The sequence below is a fragment of the Nilaparvata lugens genome, chromosome 8 (assembly GCF_014356525.2).
Source record: "Nilaparvata lugens isolate BPH chromosome 8, ASM1435652v1, whole genome shotgun sequence".
Lineage (NCBI taxonomy): Eukaryota > Metazoa > Arthropoda > Insecta > Hemiptera > Delphacidae > Nilaparvata > Nilaparvata lugens.
The window spans coordinates 25,276,646-25,300,206 of NC_052511.1; the positions used below are offsets into that span (position 1 = coordinate 25,276,646).

Sequence of the window (23,561 nt, forward strand, 5' to 3'; positions counted from 1 at the left end):
TCATGCAAGTACAAGAATTTGCTAATCATTTTTGTTAATGTTAAATCACTTTCAATCTGTAAATCATATTCTGAATCTGCACTGTGAGATCATATATTTTATTATAATATATTTCAATTTTGTTAATTCGTTTTCTGAGTTCGATTATTTCTTAAGCCTGTCAATTATTGTGTCTGATACGTTCTATCTCATCAAGAACCGATCGAATACGATCATTGAAATAATTGAATTAAGCCGGCTATTGGAACAGGTCTAAGTGGATGTAGTGAGTGTGGTCAGATCGAGATATTTGTTCTTGGTCCTTACCTGCTCATATATCAGCTTTTATCTGTTACCTACCTCGACTTAGGAGCGAATACATCAACAGTACAGCAGATGCAGCCAGAGATCATATAATTTCCTACAATAGAGCTTAAAACCCGACAAGACTCTGTTCTCGAAATAAATTCCGAACGATATCTGGTCCTTGTACCCTATCTTAATCTTCGGAACTTATTAGAGACGCAGTCCCGTAAATTATCTACATCGGGATCTTTGCTCGACCTGTATGATTTTGTATGCTCATTCTTCACAGGTAATAATTTTAAGATATCCGTCTTCAGTGTTTAGCGATCGAGTAGGAATTCGCTATTGTGCTTCGATAAACTGTTGTCATCTGACAGCAGCCACGTCGACTGAATTGAAACATCGTTATTTTTTCCGAATTTGAGTTTACACAGCACTCATCCAACGGGGCCGATGAAAAACATTGTTTTGTATTCAGCAGCTCACACCGACTTGACAGCTTTGCTGAGCTCCCTTCATAGATATGCACAATTCGACATTTTCAATTGTTCTCTCCGCGGAAAGCACAGAATTTTAATTCTGTTTGTTTTGTAAAAAATCGCGGTTACATGCTGCTACATTGTTTGTAATGTTTAAATGTTCCAGTCGTGTATCAAACATTTGAGCACTAGAAATGACGTGGAAGTACCTGGAAACAAATGAGAGCGTGTGCGTGATCCGAGGTAAACTGATGATTGCTGAAGTCTGTTTGATGATAATTCAATATGAGGAGTAACGGTTGATAGCATTCGGAGAGTTCTAGAATTTGTCTCATTCTAACCCATCGCCAATAATTCTAGCTGTAGTTTATATCCATAAAAGAGTCATGGATCTGTGTGTTGGTTGATCCTTCATCCTTGTCTCTGTGACACGTATCCGTATCATTTGGCATTACAATAGAAAGTGACTGATACGGGAGTGGAAAGAACAGTCTTTTTGTAATCTATTTTGAAGCTTTTGTGTCATAATTGTTATTTTTTGAAGTGCCAACTTCCGTCAATAAGTTATTGTTCAATTATTATTTTTTCATGACTTATATCTGCACTCTGGATTTACATCAATGCAGGTTTATCTATCATGTTGATAATAGTATACAGTAAATTTATTCATATAAACACTACTAGTGAGTCTAGTGAAAATGAAGCCCTATCTTGAATCAAGATTCTTCAACAAAGAAAAAAATGTAGCCTAATAGAAGGTTTTTATAACAGACCATCCTTCGAATGTAATTCGGAAGTTATCATCTCCCCAATCATCATTCCAATAGTCATTTCTCCATGGAAATGAGTTATGTGTATCTATGCTATCCAACTCCATGGAAGTGTCGAAGACAATTATTCATTACAGGCAGACGGATGAGTTTTTCTTATTACTCCATACCTCAGGGAGTTTTCAATAGCTTTTTCTATTATTCGAAGAGTGATTCATATCCACTATAATAATTATTCATACTAGTGGAATGAGTTGTCTCATTCATTTTCACACAAAGTCCAACTCTAATAATAAAACCATTCTAATTTTCCATCTCTTTCCCCAGCGAATCCATTCCCTTCCAACGCCTAAAGCTGAAATTGTCTGCATGCATACGGTCATCATTCTTCATTCTGACATTCTTCTCTCTAAATTCTCCACATACGTTCTCCCTTTGTCACACATCCGGCTTCTGCTCATCGTCATTCTTCTTCTTCACAAATTTCTTGACATCCCCTCTCTTCTCACACTAAACTTGGGAAGACAAGTCGTAGCATCTCTCTTTATTGCTTGCAACGTTTCCCTCCATATTCCCATATGTTTGTCTCTTATCGTGCTATCCATACATGATCGAGTATAAATAATATAAATAAATTTCCTTTGCTGTTCAAATGAATTTCCTTTGTTGATCACATGCTAAGGCATCACTTGAACTCAGTTTGACTGTGTTACACTCTATTCCAAACAGACGTATCGTTTAATCTAAAAATACAATGCATGTTCTAAATCTGAATAAATAATTCCTCACCGTCAGTTCAAATGCAACCCATATAAAATACAATACAGTAACTCCTCCGTATTACTTGATATTACTATTTCCAAAACATTCACTTGGGAAGAAAAATGAATCATTATCCAGTAACTACTGTCATCGCACGAAAAATTCAGTAATTCATGTTTGACCAATCAGGAGAGAGTTGACGGAGCTTAAAGGCGTGGTCTTTTCTTGTGTATTGTATGTGATTGGATAATTGGTTGCTTAATAATTATTCAGCTTTGCCAAATTCCATCTCTTCCATCTTTATTCTGTTCTTATTACTGATCTTCATCAAATTAATGCATATACAGTACATTCATAGGCCAAAGTTAGAGAAAAATAATTTTACACTTAATATGTTAAATACCAATAGAATCTAGTAAGTTGTGGAGCCACTGACATGCCTCTTCTCCAGCAGCATGAACTTGTGTCAGCCCTCCATGATAGGAGTGTTGTGGACACTCAGATATCAGGTGATTCATTGATTGAATTTGTCCACATTGGCACAGAGGATCAGAGGTGTATCCCCATTCAATCTCAAATTAATGTGAAATGATCTAACACGATTTTTTAATAATTTCATCTCTTTGAAATCTCTTCCATATTTATTCTGTCCTTATTACATCTTTATGGAACTTATGTGAAATTATCTAACACGAGTTTTTAATAATGGAAGCTGGGGAGACGCCATGATTGATATTTCTTGTCTTCAACATTATTATTGCACAAGTTATGAAGATCACTTCACTTCATATAATAGAATACAGATGAATTCAACTTCATTAGATTCATCACTTTCCAAAGATATTTTCATCAGAGAATTCGATGGTACAAATTCATTATAATCTCCTGATATGGAATGAAAGTGAGATATATTCATAATTGATTCTTACTTAATTGTAATAGAAAAGAGAATAATCACCATTCAGGATAAAGTTCTTCATATTCTCATCTAATAAATCTCACTATCCCGGTCAAGTAACTTTCAAACATCTCAACTATTCAATAGGCTATGAAGTTCTCTTAATCGGTTGGACTCGAGGAAACTTTGAATTGATGATTATTAATAGTTCAGGCTTCAGCAACATAGAGACCGTCCTTGAAAGTTGCAAAAGCGTTTGGAAGTTGTAATAGATTTCATATTGCTTTGACAGAACGGCTATATTGTTTCAGTACGGTACTATACTCCTTTATACTATTCTATACTACTTTCCACTGTCCAAAAACTAGTTTCAGGGATGATAGTTATTGTAAGTTTTCAATTACTGCTAATGCAACTCAACGAATGAGCAATCTGAAGTTTGAGTTGAAAATAAATCCAATTCCCTATCGAAACTATCAATCAGTCATAATAGAAGGCCAGTGAATTGTGCTCATCTTGTTTATCGTATTTATCACTGTAGATTGAGTATGAGACTCAGTTTACCTGAAAGGTCCTATTTGTTCCAAGTTTCACAAAAAAAAGCTTATCCAAGACTAGTCGTGGAGGTGTGCATTTCATTTTTCTTCATTTTTCAGTAACGGCTTTTTCTGTAATTACTTCTATATTGAATAATATTTCCATTTCAGACCATATTTTGGGAAAAATGTTTCTGTGAAATAAATAAATTTTGAATCGATATATATTTGCCAATAATTTCTTAGAATATATAGATTTTACAAGAACAATAAAATCAAAAATATACCTTATCAACTTCAAAATTCCGAGTATCCTATATCTCTCAAAGAATTTCTTGAAGAAAGCTGAGTTCCACCAAATAATGTTTATAACATGAAGACATCCGAGAAAAAAATGAATTCAGCTTCCACAAGATTTGATTAAAGCTCATGGAGTGGGAGCAAATACCGTCTTTCGAGACTGGATATTTCTTTTGCCAAAATATTACGTAATATTCGCTTTCCTTCCAGCAGCATTTACTCCGTCCAATTTATAACATCTAATAGCGCTTTCCACTTCGAGGAACTTGAACCTCTCTCATTCTAGACATAGCTTGCAGTACTCCAACTTTCAAAATTCAGTACCAAAACTTTTCTGGCTCATAAAATTTTATCATTCTATTGTTACTGTACTTAATCATAATTTTCGTTTCTTTGTCGCTTCATTACGCTCGGGAAATTCGAGTTAGAACTAAACATTTTTTGAATCCAGTCAACTGAAGCTCACAGTTTGTTTTGAAGAATGAAATCAACTTGAAAAATTTACATAGTTTTTGCGGGTAATAGACTGAAGGCTGGTCACGATTAAAATATCTCAGATTTGATGAAGCTCAAGAAATAAATGCTGATAGTTAGAAAGCTTATAGTCACCTTGAATTTGACAGTTTGCAATATCTGAACAATTGCAATATCCTGTCCTATCTTCCGATATGAGTGATTCAAAATGGATAATGTATTTTCAAGAATCTGTGACGTGAACCAAAATATCTAAATGGATGTGTTCAATGGGATAAGTTATGCAATAAATATTTACTAAATTCCAGTTGAGATAACTTTTTACGAGTAGTAATCAATCCACTGGAAAACTAAATATAGAAATGATCTTATGTGGATTGAATGTATCAATATCAATAAAACTTATTTCCAGAGTTTCGTCTTCTAATAGAAGCTTTTGGATTTTGCTGGATCATTCCTTATTCATGAGAATACGAGTATATTATGTGAAATTTGTGAGTTTCCCAAAACTCTCTGACGAGATGATCGATTCTGAATAATGAAGCCAATCACGTATAGAATTAGAAATGACTGCTTTTTTAGCACTTTGAATTTCCCTCCTCTTCATTGCTTGAATTCTCGCTCGACATTGGTGAAAATATCGAGAAAATTGAGATTTTAAATCATCTTATTTTCCCTCTCAGCTGAGAATCTCTGAGAGAAGACATAGAAAAGTGAATTAAACTGCTCCACTTATTTCACTCCGAGGCTTCAAATGGGAAAATTGAAGAGGAGAGTGTTCTTGAGTGTTAATTAATTTTGTGCTTACGTTTTCTGTCTCAATCTATTCACTGTTGAACAAAATGATTCCTATCTCACATTCTTCTTCACGATTCATTCTAAATTCTCAGTTCCCTTTTATTTTTCTTTGCATCAATCGTATATCTATCAAAGTGTCATCTTTTCTCCTCTTAAAACTTCGAATGCATCATCAATTGGATCTTCCATTATTCTCATTTCCTCGATATTCTACCTATACTTCAAATACATGCCATGGAAAGATAGATAGACGAGTATTGTATCGATACAATGGAAGCGTAAAACATGGGAAGCGCGTGATTGCTTGAACGTTTTTCAGGAACAATGTGAGGTGGAATTTGTTTCACACGAGGTTGATACTCTCACTATTCTTTCTTACCTTCAGAGGTAAAATAAGCATAACTGATAGCTTATGCTTCAGGGATGATGCTTCATGTGATTTATGTTTCAGGGATGTTATGTGAATAATTTATGAGGCCGCAATATGTTTTCATGGATTGAATTTAGCTTGTGCCTTTCCATGGAATTGAATAGTGACTGAATAATGACCTGATTTTCCTTTCTCCCAGAGAGGGAAAGGTTTAGGAAGACTTTTCCACTTTCCATTAGTCAAAAGATAACGAGAAGTAGGCCTTTGCCAAAGCAATAACATTGAAATGGGAAGATGAAATATTTCTCCAAATCTTGAAAACCTGTAGTTTGGAAAGATTCACTACTTAAGCATATTATATATTAATACGGGAATCGAAGTCTTGCATTCCACTATACATGTTAGACTAGATAAATCAATCATGTATTCCAATAAAAATTCAGTTCCATTAAATTTTATATAATTTGGCAATAATCTGTTCGCATACGAAAGAAAGATTATTGTTCTAATATTCAACATATTATAAGCTGAACATTTTTTGAACTTCAATGGATTATGGATTCTAGTATTGTCTTATAATGACTGACTCTTTTTACAGACAGTGGTGTATTCTCTGTTGAAAAATTTGTCTGGGAACTTGTAGTCAAATCGGCTCTGGCTAGTATTATCATCAACACTGATATATTATCGCTCTGGCGATATTCTGATCTTCTTCATAAACCTCTTTATTTTTTTTCGTTCAACCCTAGATAGATCTTGTGCTATTTTCCTGCTGAGTGATATGATTAAACAGACATTCTTCAACTGCTAACCAAATTCAAAAACTCCGCAAAACTCTTTGACGAGTGATGTCAAACAATATAATAAGACAAGTGAAAGGGTTGGCGAATAACGTTAGAAGCTTATTTCAGCCAGTACTTGATAACAAAGCCGAGCCACAAACTTGGACTTATACTTGAGGCGAACCATGGTCAGCTCTCACCAACATCAAGACATTCTCGGCAAACTTGTTGAACGCTGAGTGAAACAAAGCATGGAACGCTTCCCAAAGAGGCAAGCTCGTCAGAAACTTGCAGCGAGCAGCTCGATTCTAACTCAAACAGAGGCTGCCATTGGCTGGCAAGCTATTCAGGATGACTGCAAGTAAACACAACACACTTCCACTGACCAGAAACTCATACTATGTACTTTCATCCATGTAAACATACTCTCGAGTCAATTGTTTGTCTTTTACGGTTTCTTCGTGAGTTTTCCAACTACAAAACAATGTTAGCTCACGAGTGTCCACAACCTTCAATTGGTAGAAGTGCAATACTAAGTAAACTGTATCGCGTTGTTAAACAAACCAAAAATATTGTCAAAGATTGTTGAAGTGAGTTAAAAACATTTTACTCCCAAGTTTATATTCCATCATTTTAAGTAAATAAATAATTGGAACAGTTGGGTTTACTTCTTGGATTTTATTCAGTAATTGAATCAATATTTTAGAAAATCGATTTTTTCTAACTCCTTTTCATACATGAAATAATTTCTAACAAATCTTGAGCCGGTTGCACAAAAGCCTTCTACCATTGGTTCTTGTAGCATTAATTTGATAATGATTGAAATTCCAGAGGTTTTTGTGTAACTGGGCCCATGTCTTATGAGTATGAATTAACTATTGCCAATTCTCTGATCAATGAATTATGCAGGTTCCTCCCAGGCTCCACGACCCAAAACACCAATGGGTCCATATGGACTTTTCTTCTTAGTTTATTTGCTCACCATTCTTCCTTTAACGTACGCATTCATACACATTGTCAAGATTTGTGAGATGGTAACATGTGTGCTACTAATTTCGTTCCGTGTATATTCGTATTCAAAACCGTACAGTGTTTCGTTCTGCATACATTAAATTAAATTCTACTATAATCCTCATTGACGGTCAATATAATGACAAATTGCTATTCTCTTGGTTATTGATTTCTCTCTTACTCGACATTGTAATGTCCTGCTCCTAGGAGGGGCATGGAAAACACTAAAATGAATAATTATTAACTTGGAGCCATTAAACCAAAAACCGAAATTATAATCATAAGCCATGTGTAATGTTTCTCAACGTTTAATGCCCCACGTTATGTCGGCATGTGTAATATCTTGCTCCAGGAGGGCATGGATAACACTAAGAAGAATAATTGTAATCTTTGAGGTTATGAAAACGTATCTTGAAATTATAGGTTATGTTGACATTTGCACGGCTTTGCGAAGGCATAAATAGCGACGAAGCTGTGTGATCTAGGCAGAATGAACGGAATATAGTAAAAGATTAATTTGAAAAAATAATTTCCTGAATCTGTAGGTTGACGGTCTACAAAGTAGCCGAAGATGGGACTATAGTTTTCTGCACTAATGCTGTGGTTGGAAATGCGATAAAGTAAAATTAAATTTATTTCGATACGAAGATGCAGTCCAATTTGAATCTGTCTGTTATAATCAATGCTGTCGTCAGGACCAAGCAGAGATTTAAAATTCGGAATGAATCCACTCTCTAAATAATAACCAGAATAATCTAACTCTATTACCTGTTTTACAGTTGGAAGAGATATTAGACTGCACAAGACAACAAACCAAATGGCAAATCCATGCGAACCGGGTTTCTGACAAATACTATAGGTTATAATGTTGCAAAGTGCTAAACCAAAATAGTAGATGCTTTGAGTACCGATTTCAATATTGGTGCTGTCTATACGATCAATTACCTCCCCTTATAGCATTAGCTGGTTGTCAATGCCTGGATCCAATACACCTCGATATGGTAGATTGATGGCAGTCGATCTTATTTGAATTGGGAGGATATCTCCAACAAAATGATTTATTAATTGATGCGAATATCGACTACCATCTACCACCAGATGAAAAAGCGTTCTAATAATAATTATGATACTCAACAATATCTGACCACAATAACGCAGGTCGTGTCCTGCACGATCGATATGTGTCAGTTGAGTAAGAACAGATTCGAAGGTGTAGTGAAATGAATTCAGAGAAGTGAATAGACAATATAAATGTATTGTTATAAGAAATATCCAAATAGCAAAAGTAGAATTTAAAGATAAATAAGCTATACAAAAAGTATGCAGGAACTGATAATGAACAAATAATAAATGATGATAAAATTGAATTTTCAAATAGTAATTACTGTATGTGAATGTAATGATTTTTAACTGATTAAGTGAGATAGGTGATAGCCCTTGGAAGGGGTCATAAGACATTAAAAAAATAAGTAGGCTTGTACAAAAATTATAGTTTGAGAATATAATAAATGAATAGATAAAAATACATCAGGGTGAGGGTTCGCCTAAGGAAATAGACCTTTTGGCTAAGTACAGCGTGAATATTAAATTTTACTTATTGAATAAAAACTATTTATAATAATTTTGGTACCCTTGAATCTACAGTCATGACTTTTTCCCAAATGACGAATTTATATGCTGTATAATTTTCGTAGAATAGCGGGGGTCCCCTTCGATATATTCAAATAACTTATGTAGACTTTTGTTTCCGTTTTGGTAGTTGGAATATATTCGGCCATAGAATATTTCATGCCGGCTGGATCCTTCACGCCTGGCGGAAATTGTTGATCAGACCTCACTATTTAAATTTTAGGGACTCTTCAAATGAATTCGCAAAAATTAATATCACATATGATTATAGGAACTTCAGATCAACTTTTAAAACAGAAAGAACAAAGATTACATTACATTGAAACAGGAATTAAAGCTTAAAAAAAATTAGTATGTGGACCAGGTTTGTATTCCACTGGTGATTCTTAAAAAATGGCCTCGAGTTCTCCTCGTCCAATTTCCACCTGGGTTTCGTCTCAGAAATTATTACTCTCCAAATTTGCATACTAATTCGGGATTAGTCAGATCCCATGACGTAACAAATGCGCCAATTGAGTAGTGTAAATAGATCCAACTTTAAAGCTTTTAATGAGAAAAATTCCATATTATTTATGCTGTTCTTAATTATTATAAGATTCCTTTAAAACGGAAATAAACAATATAATCACGTCTACTATGATATACATTTGTTAAATAAAGAAATAGGCTGAGCAATTCAAAAGAACTTGTGCTGGAGCTAATTTTGTGAACTTCAAAATAGCTAATATATAGGTTTGTGAAACGTAGACGTAGTTTTATAAAATAAAGCAGGAGTATAAATACATTTATAATGATACACATGCTTGTAATAATTATAATAAATATTTCTTTTGTTTATATTGTTTTTGATGTGATTAAATGTCAATCCCAAATTACTACACATAAGCAAACTATATTAAAGTTTTACAAATAAATATAGCTTCATAACAGCTATTGAATAAATACTTGGGCCTATTTGGCATACAAATTGTGATATTTGAAAATAAAATTTAATTTTATATAGCTGTCGTAAATAATTACTAGTAGTTCTGTAAACAGTAGACCTCGCGCTCAGTAAGTTACATTGACCTGTTGTTATGTTCTCTCAAAAATTAATAAATAATTTATCAATTTAAAAAGTCTAGAAAAAATCCTAAATAAACATAGAGCTTATTGTCCTATCGTACCGTGACGTGTCGTCCTGGAATGTGATTGTGAGTGCTGTTATCAGGTCTGGCTGCAACTGTCTACAACGTTGATGGAAAGATGCATTTTAAAGATGTTCGATGTTTTTGAACGGGTAGTATTATAATCAACTGTCTACTAACGTTGATGGAAAGATACGGTAATATTGGCGTTCAAAGGAGACTCCTTTTTCTTTTTTATTATCCTTAAAATGCAAAATTCCCAAAAACCTTGTTATATACGTCGACGCGCAATTTAAAAAGGGACATACCTGTCAAATTTCATTGAAATCTATTACCGCGTTTTGCCGTAAATGCGCAACATATAAACATTCTTAAACATTCAAATATTTAAACATTTAAACATTAAAAGAAATGCCAAACCATAGACTTGAATCTTAGACCTCACTTCGCTCGGTCATTATTAAGCAAGCTGCCTTCTAAATTGGCAAGTTGTTGGTACAAGCAAGCCTTGATTTATTTAGGGTTGGGTAACCGGTTTATTTCCAACCTCAAAATATTTGGACTACCATTCAAAATGATAAACATTATGAATAATATGTGGTTTTATTAATTGATTTCCAAAAAATATATTATATTTAATTCGCTAAGTGCACCTTTATAGGTCAGATAACAGTTGTTCATCTGCCGTTGATAAGATTATGGTTCGTACTCGGTATTGCAATTCGTTTCCTTTACTCAACTGTTTATAAAATTCTTTAAGGTTTAATTTTGGGGATGTGCAATCCGTCAATATGTCACAGCATCCATAGGCTATCCGAATTACAACCGGCATGCTAGTTTTACATTGGTTATCTCGCGATTGATTCAATTCTCTCTTTAACCTGTATTGCCTTTTGATAAAGCATAATTGCTGCTATCACATTGGTTATCTTGTGTTTCTTCAATAAGCTCTCTATTACTTATCTTCCATAGACTATTGCCTTGTGGACGAAATCTCTTTACTCTACTTACTGAACTCTACTGTACTTATGATTATCTCTCAATGAACTTCTTTTGTCTGTTACTATGACAACAATATTACTACTGTGTATATAATAAAAATATACCGTAGATAATGAGTAAGTAATACTATCAAGTTATGTTTGACACTGCCAACAGAAGATTCCTTGTGTGTTGGCAGTAAGTTGCAGTTCACTTTTTTCAGTCCCAGTCGAGTACAAAATAATAAACAATCAATCAATCATAAAATAAACATTAAAAAATAGGTACCATCATCAAAACGGTTATGTTATCAAGAAATTATAATCGCGATAATACGTGATATACGTCTCATTTGCAATACTACATGAACACTATTTTATGAGAGCATGGTTAATCCTAAGTTCACATAAACACTGTTTTATCAATACCGTTCCTGAGTTTAATTAATGCTGAAATTTTTGCACACATCTCTGCCTTTTCAACCATTAACTCTGGCATAATGTTTGGGCTATTGGCGATAAATTCTGTGAAACGGTTATAAATATGCAAATGAAAGGCAGCCGAATGAAGTGGGACCAACCCGGGCGAAAGCCATTGATGTCCTTGAAATGCTAGAGAGCAAAAATATTACTATCCCACCAAAATGCAGTGGACAATGATAGAAGCCGTTATCCCTCTTGCTCTCACGGGGATTAAGTTTTCCGAACAGGATTACAGGTCTGAAAGCTTTGTAGCTCTTGAGTGAGAGAGTGAGAGAGAGAGAGAGAGACAGAGAGAGTAATCATGAGTAAATGGCAAGGAAAGAGACACTGGGAAAGAGTGAGAAGAGTTTCGACCTTGTTGATTTTGTGAGAGTAACTCGACCTTTCACCCGCTGTGCTTGGGAAGGAAATATGAGGACTCTCCACCTTTTGTGTAACAGATTAATCCTGTTACAGCTAGAAGAGAGTGTATACTATTCCTTACTGATCAGCCACATTCAAATGTCATCTTAGAATGTGAGGTGGGTGTAATTCTGTTGCCGAGATAGGCTGGAAACCTAATTTTCCATCAGGTTTTTTTTTGCGGAATCCAATTTGGAGCAATTTCCAAATGTCCCCGCTCGCCACCTCGGGAAATTCACCTGATTCTTCTGTTATTGGATTTTTGATAAGGTCACTTGAAAATAGAATGAACAGGATTTCAAAGAATTCACGATACAATAATTAAATTTCAACATTCAATTCAGTTTGGTTTTGTGTGACGAATCTCTCGCGATATGAATGCGATTATTTTTTTTCTGATTTCTGTTTTGTGTGGATATTACTGATACTTACTGCGCTGTCATCGGATCATTTGAATAGAGCTATAGAAAATATAAAATTAAATATAGACCTATACGAAAAAGAACTTAATGAAAACTTAGAAGTTTGAAATTGTAGTCATGATGATTCTCTGGGATATCATCCACTCATATTTTTCTGATTGTAAGGAATTACATCTCTGACTATAATCATCCGAATTAATATTCTACTCGTACTTATATTGAATCACAATGCTTCTTTCTACTTCTTCCATATTCATTCAAGTTGTATTCATGATAGTTATGATTGTTGAAGGATAATGAATAAGCTGGATTCGAATATATACACAAGACTATCTTCAAATTAAACTTGCCTGACGACTAATTCCCGCCTGGAACAATCCCGTCTCAACAGCAGACCCGAAATCACGACCACCACAGTCCCGCCGAATCACAAATTTCAAGTAAGCCTCTGAATAAGCTAGTCGGTGCTCGCCTCGTAACCCTGAGAGAATAGGAAACTTCATTTCGAAAATCCTGCAACCGTGGGATTTTGCTATTGGAATGAAATTGAACGGGCGCACACTACTAGAATAATAGGATTGTCAGTGTCTCACCGGGGCAGTCCTTTCCACACCGCAGCGTCAATCAAGAATGACAGACGGTGACGTCAGTAACCTTAATATTTTTCTATAAAATAGCAAAACATAATATTTATTCAAGAGAAAGTTTGAGGATTTGGGGTATACTTTTTTGTCAGGAGCCTGAATTCTATCTGGACGGTTTATGACACAATGATTTAAGGTTTTGTGAGATGACCCAAAGTAGATGAAAATGTACATTGTGAAAAGTAACTTACAAGGAACGTCTTATTCTGAAAGACAGAAATTTTTGACTCGAAACTATCATAGAATGCAATATCCAATGATGGCTAATGGTTGAGAACATAATATATTTTTATATATAAGCATACTAATATCATAACATTGTATAATATAACAATATTATTATATTATTGGTATTATTTTTATGACTTATTGGTCATTGGTCATATAAGGCCATTGGTCATAATTTGAAAAGGGCGAGTAATGGGGGAATAGAGTGAATAATAAAAGTGCAGAAAATCATTCATGGAACGATATGGTCTCATGAATATCAGTGAGCTATATATACATAATCTATTCCTGTTTCTACTACTCCTGGTATAATACAAACATAATTATTGTTATAAGTATGATCCATGCTGCATGGATCATGCTACTGGTAAACCTTCTATTAAACTCACTGTAGTTTTCTGTTCATCTGTGTGCTCTTTTATTACATAGTTAATTATCTTTATCATTGACAATTATTTGAATTTGTTATCTTAGGTAGTGTGCTCATAGAGAGCGGTCAAGCTCTCAGAGCTCTGTGGTTCCTCTTACGCAATGGAGACATCCTAGTTTTCTCAATATTATTGGAGTTTAATTGAAAGAAAACAAGATATCATCAGACATCGAGCTAGTTTGCTAGAAAATCTACCGTCAGAATCAATTCAATGTTATTGTAAGCGTCTCTCTCTTACTGATTCGATAATTAACTTCAGTCTCCAAGAACGCAGATCTTGGAACGCCTGATCGCTCGCTCTTTGTATACACACACCCTCATTGTCTACCAGTAACTTATACGATTTCGAGTTGATAGTAGAGGTAGGATATTCGTTTCACACATGTATTTTCACTGTCAATAGTTTGGTGTCGCTATAAGTGTGCAAGCCACTTTCAAACTCATGGGACATCAAGTCGGTCTCTATAATAGTCAAGTACTCATTGTGTGTTCCATCAGTATACATTTTCTGATTCCTGAGATAGTTTGCAAACTGGGAGCTGTCACATCGAGAATCTATCATGGTACTGGCTTTTGAATATTCAGATTTCCTCTGCGAAGCAATATACCAGTTGACTATGCATGTGAATAGCTTTCATGCTTCCAGTCGCCTTCTGCCAGACTGAATCAACTCTACATAACTTCCTACATTTCCAACACCTTGAATAACGAGATGGAATGGTGTAACTAGATTGGACGGATGATCCTGTGAGCTGCAGGAATGAACTACACAACTACAGCTCTAATATGTTCCTTAGCTAATAGCACAGAATATAGACAAATATAGAAGTTTTCTCTGCTAATAGTCTTACAGCACTATAGCGTCGTTATTGTTAACTTCATGCTTCTTCTATACTGTTAGATTGATAAGAGTATATAGTAGGGAAACTTCTGTGTAAAATATTTCCTTGTGTTAACTTATTATGAATAATGATGTTGGTTCATTTTTTCAGGAATAACCTATACAGGATGATTTACTGCTGACAATACATGCCAGGAGAAGGTAGGATAATATACTTTTTAGCGTGATAAATTCCAAAAAAATAATTTTTCAAATATTCTTCAAATATCGAAAGCCTTTAGCATTGAGCATCCTAGATAAATACATAGATAGACTGTTTTAAACACACACGAGCTTCGAAGTTGTGTGGCTAGTCTTGAACTGCCGAACTAATAATTACTGGTTACTTTCGTTGGGCATACTAAAAGTCAACAGTATTCATGATATTGCAGTTGAATATATGTTGTGATAATATGATGAAAATTTTGTTGGTTTATTAGAGTTATTGCCAATGTGAATTCAATTTCGTTATTAGTTACTGAAAATTCCAATTTTTCCCAATAATTCCAGATCATAATAAATTTCAAGAGTTAATAGAAATTCTTTGTCCGACCGGTAATTGGGGAGGAAAACAGGAGAAAAATTCTGTAAATAATGTCTCTTGTTTTGTTTCAATTAGCGGATGGTTCGCAGAAATCATTCTCTCTTTCGATTACGGCCACTGCAAAAATGAATCCACGTTTTTATTACGGGAAATTATTTTTAGACAAACAACCGTGGTGAGTCTCACGAATTGTTCTTTTGAAGCTTTGATCAAACCAAATTGGAAACAAACAGTGTGAAGTTGTTTCCTGAGTTCAAACTCAATTCGCCTGCGGCTCGCGTTTGAATTGAAAACTGCTAAAACACTAACGAAGTGAAACTGTGGACGCGTCAGTGCTGAAGAGTCGCCACAATCAACGATGATTGGCAAAGTTCTTGAAGCGAGTGTGCACTGAAAACTCTGCTTTGACAAGCTTTTCCAATATATAGGCCTATATATTGTCCCAAAAACGACATCCAAACGACCAAATCCTCCCCAATAAGCTGTCCTAGAACAATCGCCATGAATCACTGAGACATTGATCTCAGTCAATATGATTCAATTTCCTTATGAATATTAGATTTAAAATGAATCAGAAAGTTAGTATTATAGAATCTTTCAAATACATTAATTTTCAAATGACTTGAGGTATTGTCACAACCACCTTATACATTTTTATAACGAGAAATTGGTTTTGGCTGCTATATAATCACTCAACTAGAGTTTGGTAATGTTATAACAATTGGAACTTCTCGTAACCCTTCAATACTTCCACGAATGAGTAGTTTTACTCAATTTAAGTCGTATTATTCAATATGGGAAACTGTCATCTGATGCACAATATATTCTTATGAAAGTTCTTCTTTGAAGTTGAATATTCATACTGTATCATCAAGGATATGAGATTTGTGTAGGTGATTCAAGTTTCAAGTTTTTATTGGGCCAGTTGAACATAGAACTTACATATAGCCATGTCACAATTCACATTGGAAAAACATTACAATAAATTGCACACGTACAACAAACACAATAGACAATAATAAATAAAATGACCTTCATGATTGAAGGTACGTAAATGTGAAGGTGAAGAAGATTTAAGGTATATTTTGAAACGAAATGTAACTGATATCTTATATTTGTCCAAGACAACATCGGGCCCACGAGATGTCAAATTATCGTTCGATAAATGGGATAATTCGACTGAAGCATCTCACTGGATTAGACTTGAAAAACACTAGTCAGTTAGTGAGTACCATCCAGTGTTGAGAGTGTATGCCGGGGAGGCAAGACATGTGTAGACCCTCCGGTCCGGTAAACCTCACCTGAGCCTTTGTGTACCTGATTTACATCATACCACAAAAACGGCTCAGGGCTCATAGCACCACTTTCAATCGACGGGGAGGCAAGACAATATAGAATTCCTAATGGCTGAACTCAGGAAACTTACCCTTTTCCTAGCGCTACCTGGTCGCGGGTTCGAATCCCGCCGGTAGGCTTCAACGTTTGAGCATTTCATCATCATACTCGCACTTTTTATATCCTACGTAGAAGCAATAATCTCAAGTGGGCATCATCAGCAATGAATAATATTGAGAAAAGGGAGGCTTAGATTGCTAAGCTCATATCAGTACGTAAATGGATTACGTTATCCTTTATGGAAAAAAGTGTAATCACGCTCCACTCGGTCAGAGAGATAACCAGAACATAACTTTTCATCTTCAGATGATGAGAGAGTTCATCCTTCACCTCCACATTCCAGTTCATTGTCATAATGAGTGTAAAGTACGTTTTCTTTTAGAAAGTACAAAGAGTTTTCAATAAGATAGTGAAGCCTTACAAATGTAATGTAAAAATGCATCACACAATGGATCTTCTCTTCTTCAAGGAATATGAATTCGCACATAATAAAAAGTTAAGGAAGTACCCCTTTCAAAATTTACATCGATATTGCAGCAGGACAGTAGACTACTAAGCCACTTTCTTCCTGCGTCCCAGTCGCAAGCAATCCCCATTATTTGCATATAATCAGAGCGCATCCAAGTCGAAACAATCTATTTCCATATTGCAATCTCCTTCTCCTGTTTTGCTGCAACAATCCACTAGATTTTCCTCTAGGGAGGGAAAATTCTCGAAAATCACAGCGTCGACTATGATATTGAGGATGCACTGGGGAGTCTCCATAGACTAGTTAAATAACACTAAAGAGTCTCTCTATTTTGTCTATAAAGCGACAGAGTATTTCTATTCTGTCTATAGAGCGACAAGGCAAACGAAAATCTACTAGAATCAATTTTGTCGAGTCGCTAGCTTTCGGAGCAGAGTAAAACGCGGCAAACGATACAAAATGAAGCGTGGAGCAACATTTCTTCGTTAGCTGTTCAGAGAAGAGAACACTGATTGTGTCTCTTCGGCGAGTAACAAGAGAAGACGCGTTTTGCTCGATCGATGTCTCTCTGAAATTTCTCACCACTGAGAGCAAATGTTCCCGGCTGCATCGTCTCGACAAATTGATATCTCTCTCTAAAAAAAAACTCTCTCTCTCTTAAACGGAAAAAACTGAGAATGTGATGAAGCTGGAGGTCTTTCTTACCCTTCAGTGGAGAAGCCCGAAAAATGTAATGATGCTGAAGGCTAGATTGTGGGAGGTCATCTTCTATCAATGAAGTTATTTCAATGAAGTTCTGCCATCTCCTAGAGTAAGAATAGGCATACATTTCAAGCAATTAATCCAGTTGAGAAGTTGACGCGGTTTAGCGTTAACGGCCAAGTAACGTACGATAGTTTTCGCTAAACAATCAGCAAACAATATGTAAATGAGAAAACAACAACAATAATGTCTAAATACGTAACAGAAATATTGTCCATATTAAAAAATCAAACTTCAAACTTCTTATTGATTGCCAATGCCATCCCTAGGTTGCGCACAACGAGAGAACTGTAAGCACCATCTCGTTGTGCACAATTTATACTCTCATTTAAAATACTCGAAAACTGGGAGTGATTGGGAACATGGAAGGTAACTACTTCCGAGACGTAGCGAAAAACATATTGATGTCTCCTGTGGTTTCACGATAACTTCTCTAAATTTGCTAATCCTCTGCACGTGTTTGGACAATATTACTTATCACAGGCTCGTTCTACAAATTCTGTTGATTTCAACCGTGATAAAATGCTGAAAATCTTGATTAAAATTTGACAGGCTTCTGTGCAACCGGGCCAAAGTGATTTATATCTTATGATATAAGAGACTTGTGAAAAAGGTTTGAGAGTAGAAAATTAATTTGCATGTGACACCGATCATAGGAAATAAGAGTAATATTCTTAAACTTGACGACGTTCAATAGTATTGATTCCTATTGTCTTTATATTTTTATTGTTCTATTATAATGATTCTTTCTACATAGTCACCATTGACACTACTCACAGACAAACTCAACGTTCGCATACGCATGTCACATTAATTAAAGTTTTGTCCTACATATCTTGCAAGTGGGAATTGTTCTGAGAGGCACTAACAAACTGACAAATTAAATTGGTACTCGAGCAGTGGAGCTTGAGTAATTCCTTGGGTCCTACTCCGTTGAAATTGAAAACGCAATTATTCAAGTACACATCACTACTATGCTCTTGATGGTACATTCCAGATTAGGACAGGAAGACACAAAATCTACACATTTTGAATGAATAGTCATGAATACATAAGACTTACACACTCTGAATGTATAATTGTATTATGTGAACATGCACAATACATTGCTCAGTATCTCCTTCTCTCGTTTTCTATTCATGAGGAGCTTCAAAGTTATAATAAGTTTAGTTAAAAAGTAAAAAAATAACCTAAAGCATAGTTACACTGAAAGACAATCATTCATTCATTCATTAATTAAGTGCCACTTATGCATTTGTATTCGTTTTTAAAGATAAGTTTTCTTCGTTGTAGCTCAGACACTGTGTTACTTGTAAATATTTGAAAAAACACTTTTTTTCTTGGAGTATTGAGGAATGCATTTCACTCCATGAAGCTCCTTCATCAGCCTCAATAAGTTTTCTCATCAATACACTCTCAAAATGAGATGGGATAATAGAAGAGTTCATTTTTGAAGAATCATCGACTCAATTATCTTATTGAGAAGCTCCACATCCGACGTAGCTTCTTATCTCAACTTAGCTTCCTCAAATCGCGATCTCGACCCTATCAAAGCTTGATAGAATAAATGAATAATTATTAGTTCATAGCTTTTAAAGTACACCAATCAGCTCATAGGTAGTTGGCTCCCCCTACTACATCAGGTCACTGCTGATTAACCACTGCTAGAGAGGTCGAGTCCAAATCTTATTATGAGCTCATAATTGTTCATTTCATTTACTCATCTTATTACCCATGCAGTGAGAGACTTATGAGGACGACATTCAGCAAAGAAATGCTCTTCAAGTTTCTCGAATTGAAAGCGGTATGTTATAAACCCTCTTCAAATTGAATCTAGATCATGATGTAAAACCCTTGGGCATTCTTTGTTAATAGCTTCTAAACTACAAAGATTAGTTCTTAGATAGTTGATCCTCCCCTACTTCACTTCTTCAACTTTCATGGTTGATAAATTCCCTGTTGGAAGTTTTCACCACAGACTTATCCCTGAATCTCGTGAGCTTAGTCTTGGCTCTTCGATGAGAGCTTACTTAATCAGCTCTGGATGCCTCTCATCCTACCTGCACTACTTATCGAGGTAAACTGCTCAAATTTCAAAACTGTTTCAGCATCAACCTTGTTGAGACGAGGAAAGATGAGAGCTCCGTGAAAAATGACCCGAAATATTTACATTAACTTTGCAAGGCTCAGGGCACACTTTATATTGAGTGGGGAAACTCTATTAAGATTTAATGTGATGGAAAAGGAGTCGCTCTCATCCGAGGAACACTTCAGGGCACATTCCACATGAAGCTAAACTTTTTATAACGTTTAGTTAGTAGACTGTGATTTGAAAGATCGGGATATAGTTATTACCATAGAGAAACAATAGCGTAAGTTATGCTATGTTAAGTTAACTTATGCTATTATTTCTCTTTGTTATTACTTAAGTACAACGAGGTGATTGAACCATAATAATATCATCAGTTTCATCATCAGAGAATGCTAAGATATGTGATCTCAAGTAACAATTCCAAGTTGTACTGCTATATCATCGAGTTTCATGATTAAAGTAAATTGCTCCATTGAAACTTCTGCAAAGCATTGTTATAGCTTACTTTAGTTTGGAAAGGCTATTTACAAATAAGATATTATTAATTATGGTCGAATTATATTGAGAACTCCCTTTTTCATTTAACTCATTTCAATGTCTTATTTCCATACGTTTTTTCAAAAATATTATATCAATATAGAATATTTAAATATCTCGGCTGTGATGTATCCTATGACAGAGAATGTGATATACCTCAGAAAATAGGAAAGTTTAACTCAATTTGTGGAGTCATTCACCGAACATTAAAGGGTAAGGCCAGAAAAGAGACTGAGATTAAGTTCTATAGGACAATGGCCATCCCTTTAATGACATACGGTAGTGAGGTATGGACAAAGACCAAGAATGATGACTCACGAATTCAGGCATCAGAGATGAGGTTTCTGCGCAGCATTCAATTTAACTCGAGGCGAGACCACATAAGTAATGAAACAATTCGAAGTGAGTGCAATGTGCAACCACTAACAGCAATCATTAAAAAATATAGAATGAAGTGGACAAATCACCTACGTCTATGCCACCAACTCGTCTTCCACTACAAGCTTGGAAGTTACAGTTGGATGGGAAAAGAGACGTCGGTAGACAGAGGAAGCGGTGGACACCGGAACAGGCTTTACAAGACTAGTCCATGATGGATGATGATGATGATGATGCCTCCAAGTTGAAGAGAATCTTATTTCTAAAAACAAATCCATGGAACTCTGTAGAAGGCAATCTTCAATCTCAATAAAGAATGTAACTATCCACATAATATTATGAATCCAGTCATTGAAGGATGGCAAGTCTCCCGGACCTGACAATATCTCTTCTCATCTACTTAAGAAAATTTCTATTGCAATAGTACCGGTTTTGCATCACATATTCAACTCAAGTATTCTTAGTTGGGGTTTTCCTGAAGCTCTGAAAATTGACAAGGTTGTTCCCGTGCATAAGGGGAGGGGATAAATCGAATCAAACAAATTACAGGCCCATATCCCTGTTATCAATATTTTCTAAGATTTTTGAAAAAATGGTGAGAAGAAGGATATTTCAATAATTTTTAAATAGTAAGAACTTTTTCCATGCAGGACAGTTCGGCTTTCAGGAGGGATTAAGCACTGAGATGGCGTTATATCATTTTATTTCAAGATTATATTCTGGTCTGAATACTTGGGTTGAAAATAGAGTTTCGGGTTTGTTTCTTGACATAAGTAAAGCTTTTGATACAGTAGATCACTCGATCTTAATCCACAAACTGTTCTCAGCTGGTATACGGGGTACAGCATTGGAGTGGATGAATCTTATTTGGGGAATAGAAAGCAATATGTTGAGATTGGTTCTGTTGAAGTGAAACACTCCAGGTTACAAACGGAGCTCAGCAAGGATCGGTTCTTGGACCACTGTTATTCTTGGTGTATATCAATAATCTATTCTCTCATGAATTTCATGGATCTGCCACATCTTTTGCTGATGATACCACATTCTCATATTCTTTTGAAGATGTTCGTGAATTGCAGAAGATGATGCAACTAGATCTAAATAGCATGAGACTCTGGTTCGATTGCAATAGATTATCAATGAATGCCGTAAAAACAAAGTTTTTAAATTTCACCTTGTCAAACGCTTTGTATTTGATACCCCTCTCAAGTACTATGTAATTGAATGCAATGAGTTGCAATGTGGTTGCTGTAACATTGAGCAAACTGAGTCAATCAAGTATCTTGGACTGATTGTGGATGAAAAGTTGTCTTGGATTTGCATGTGCTTAGCCTGAGAAAATACTTATTAATCATTTCAAGAAATTTCTTTAATCTGCGACAATTCCTTCCTTTCAGTGTCTTGCGCCAGTTATATTTTGCTTTTGTCAATTCTAAACTGGACTATGGAATTGCATGTTGGGCCTCAACTTATATCTCTCATTCAAGACCAATTTTAACTTTACAAAAGGCTGTGGTGAGGGTCATGCTTGGTGTAAATATCAAACGCGTTCATTACTGCTTTTCAAGCAGATTATGGAAGCTTTTCCACTTCGTTACCTCTACATATTCAAGGTGCTTGCACTGTTCTATAGAATGAGTGGTGGCAGTTACAAAATTGGTGGGGATGTGAGAGCCAGCACTCAATTGAAACGTCAAGTAACTCAGCAGTTGGTAATGTGCCCAAGAGCTGATTGTACATTATTCCAAAAATGTTCTCTTTTTCTTGAGCCTAAATTTTTCAATCTTTTGCCACTCGAGATACATAAAGATAAGTTTCTGAAAAAATATCTTTTGCCACTCGAGATACATAAAGATAAGTTTCTGAAAAAATTCAAAAAAGAGTACAAGCCTGGCTCTGGGAGTTTTCACCAGATGCAAGTGATGCGTGGTTTAATGTGGTGATATAAATCATAATTTATTAGTGCTCATACAGGAGGATGTGAGTGAAATTGGAATTGCTCTGTTTTATCGTTTTGGTAAAGTTATTTCTATTGAATGAAAAAGACTAAGAAATTGTCAGAAAACCACAGATTTAATGATACTTAGAAAGACCGGTTTCAAGGGACCGGCTTCACTTATTACTCCTGTTTATCAGATTGACAATGGTGTAATAACCGAAACTGATCTTTCCCGTTTGTAGCTAATTTCTTAGTCTTTTTCATTCAATATGAATAATTACCACAATATCAACTTCTCAACTACACAAAAAGTGAAAGTTATTTCTTCTTATTTATGATTATTTTTGTGTTCTTGTTATTTTTTATTCCTGCCACTATAGAAATAGAGTTATTTCGTATGTATGAGTGTGTGGGTGTGTGCGTGCATGATTGATACTTCTGCTAGCCCTCAAGTGATAAATTATTCACTTGGCAAGTCAGTATTTCTATTCTGTCTATAGAGCGACAAGGCAAACGAAAATCTACTAGAATCAATTTTGTCGAGTCGCTAGCTTTCGGAGCAGAGTAAAACGCGGCAAACGATACAAAATGAAGCGTGGAGCAACATTTCTTCGTTAGCTGTTCAGAGAAGAGAACACTGATTGTGTCTCTTCGGCGAGTAACAAGAGAAGACGCGTTTTGCTCGATCGATGTCTCTCTGAAATTTCTCACCACTGAGAGCAAATGTTCCCGGCTGCATCGTCTCGACAAATTGA

At 35.3% G+C, this 23,561-nt stretch overlaps 1 protein-coding gene across 4 annotated transcripts in view; it reads left to right on the forward strand.

Moving 5' to 3' along the window:
* The window catches only part of LOC120352670, a 290,323-nt gene that overhangs the window by 160,584 nt on the left and 106,178 nt on the right, over positions 1 to 23,561 (forward strand). For 3 of the 4 annotated variants that reach the window (XM_039434339.1, XM_039434341.1, XM_039434340.1), the window contains one exon: positions 14,803 to 14,852. The exons of the other annotated variant lie outside the window; for it this stretch is intronic. In XM_039434339.1, the coding sequence (XP_039290273.1) occupies positions 14,840 to 14,852 (13 nt within the window). In that variant the 5' untranslated portion in view covers positions 14,803 to 14,839. The remainder of the gene's footprint in view (positions 1 to 14,802; positions 14,853 to 23,561) is intronic. 4 annotated transcript variants of the gene reach the window in all.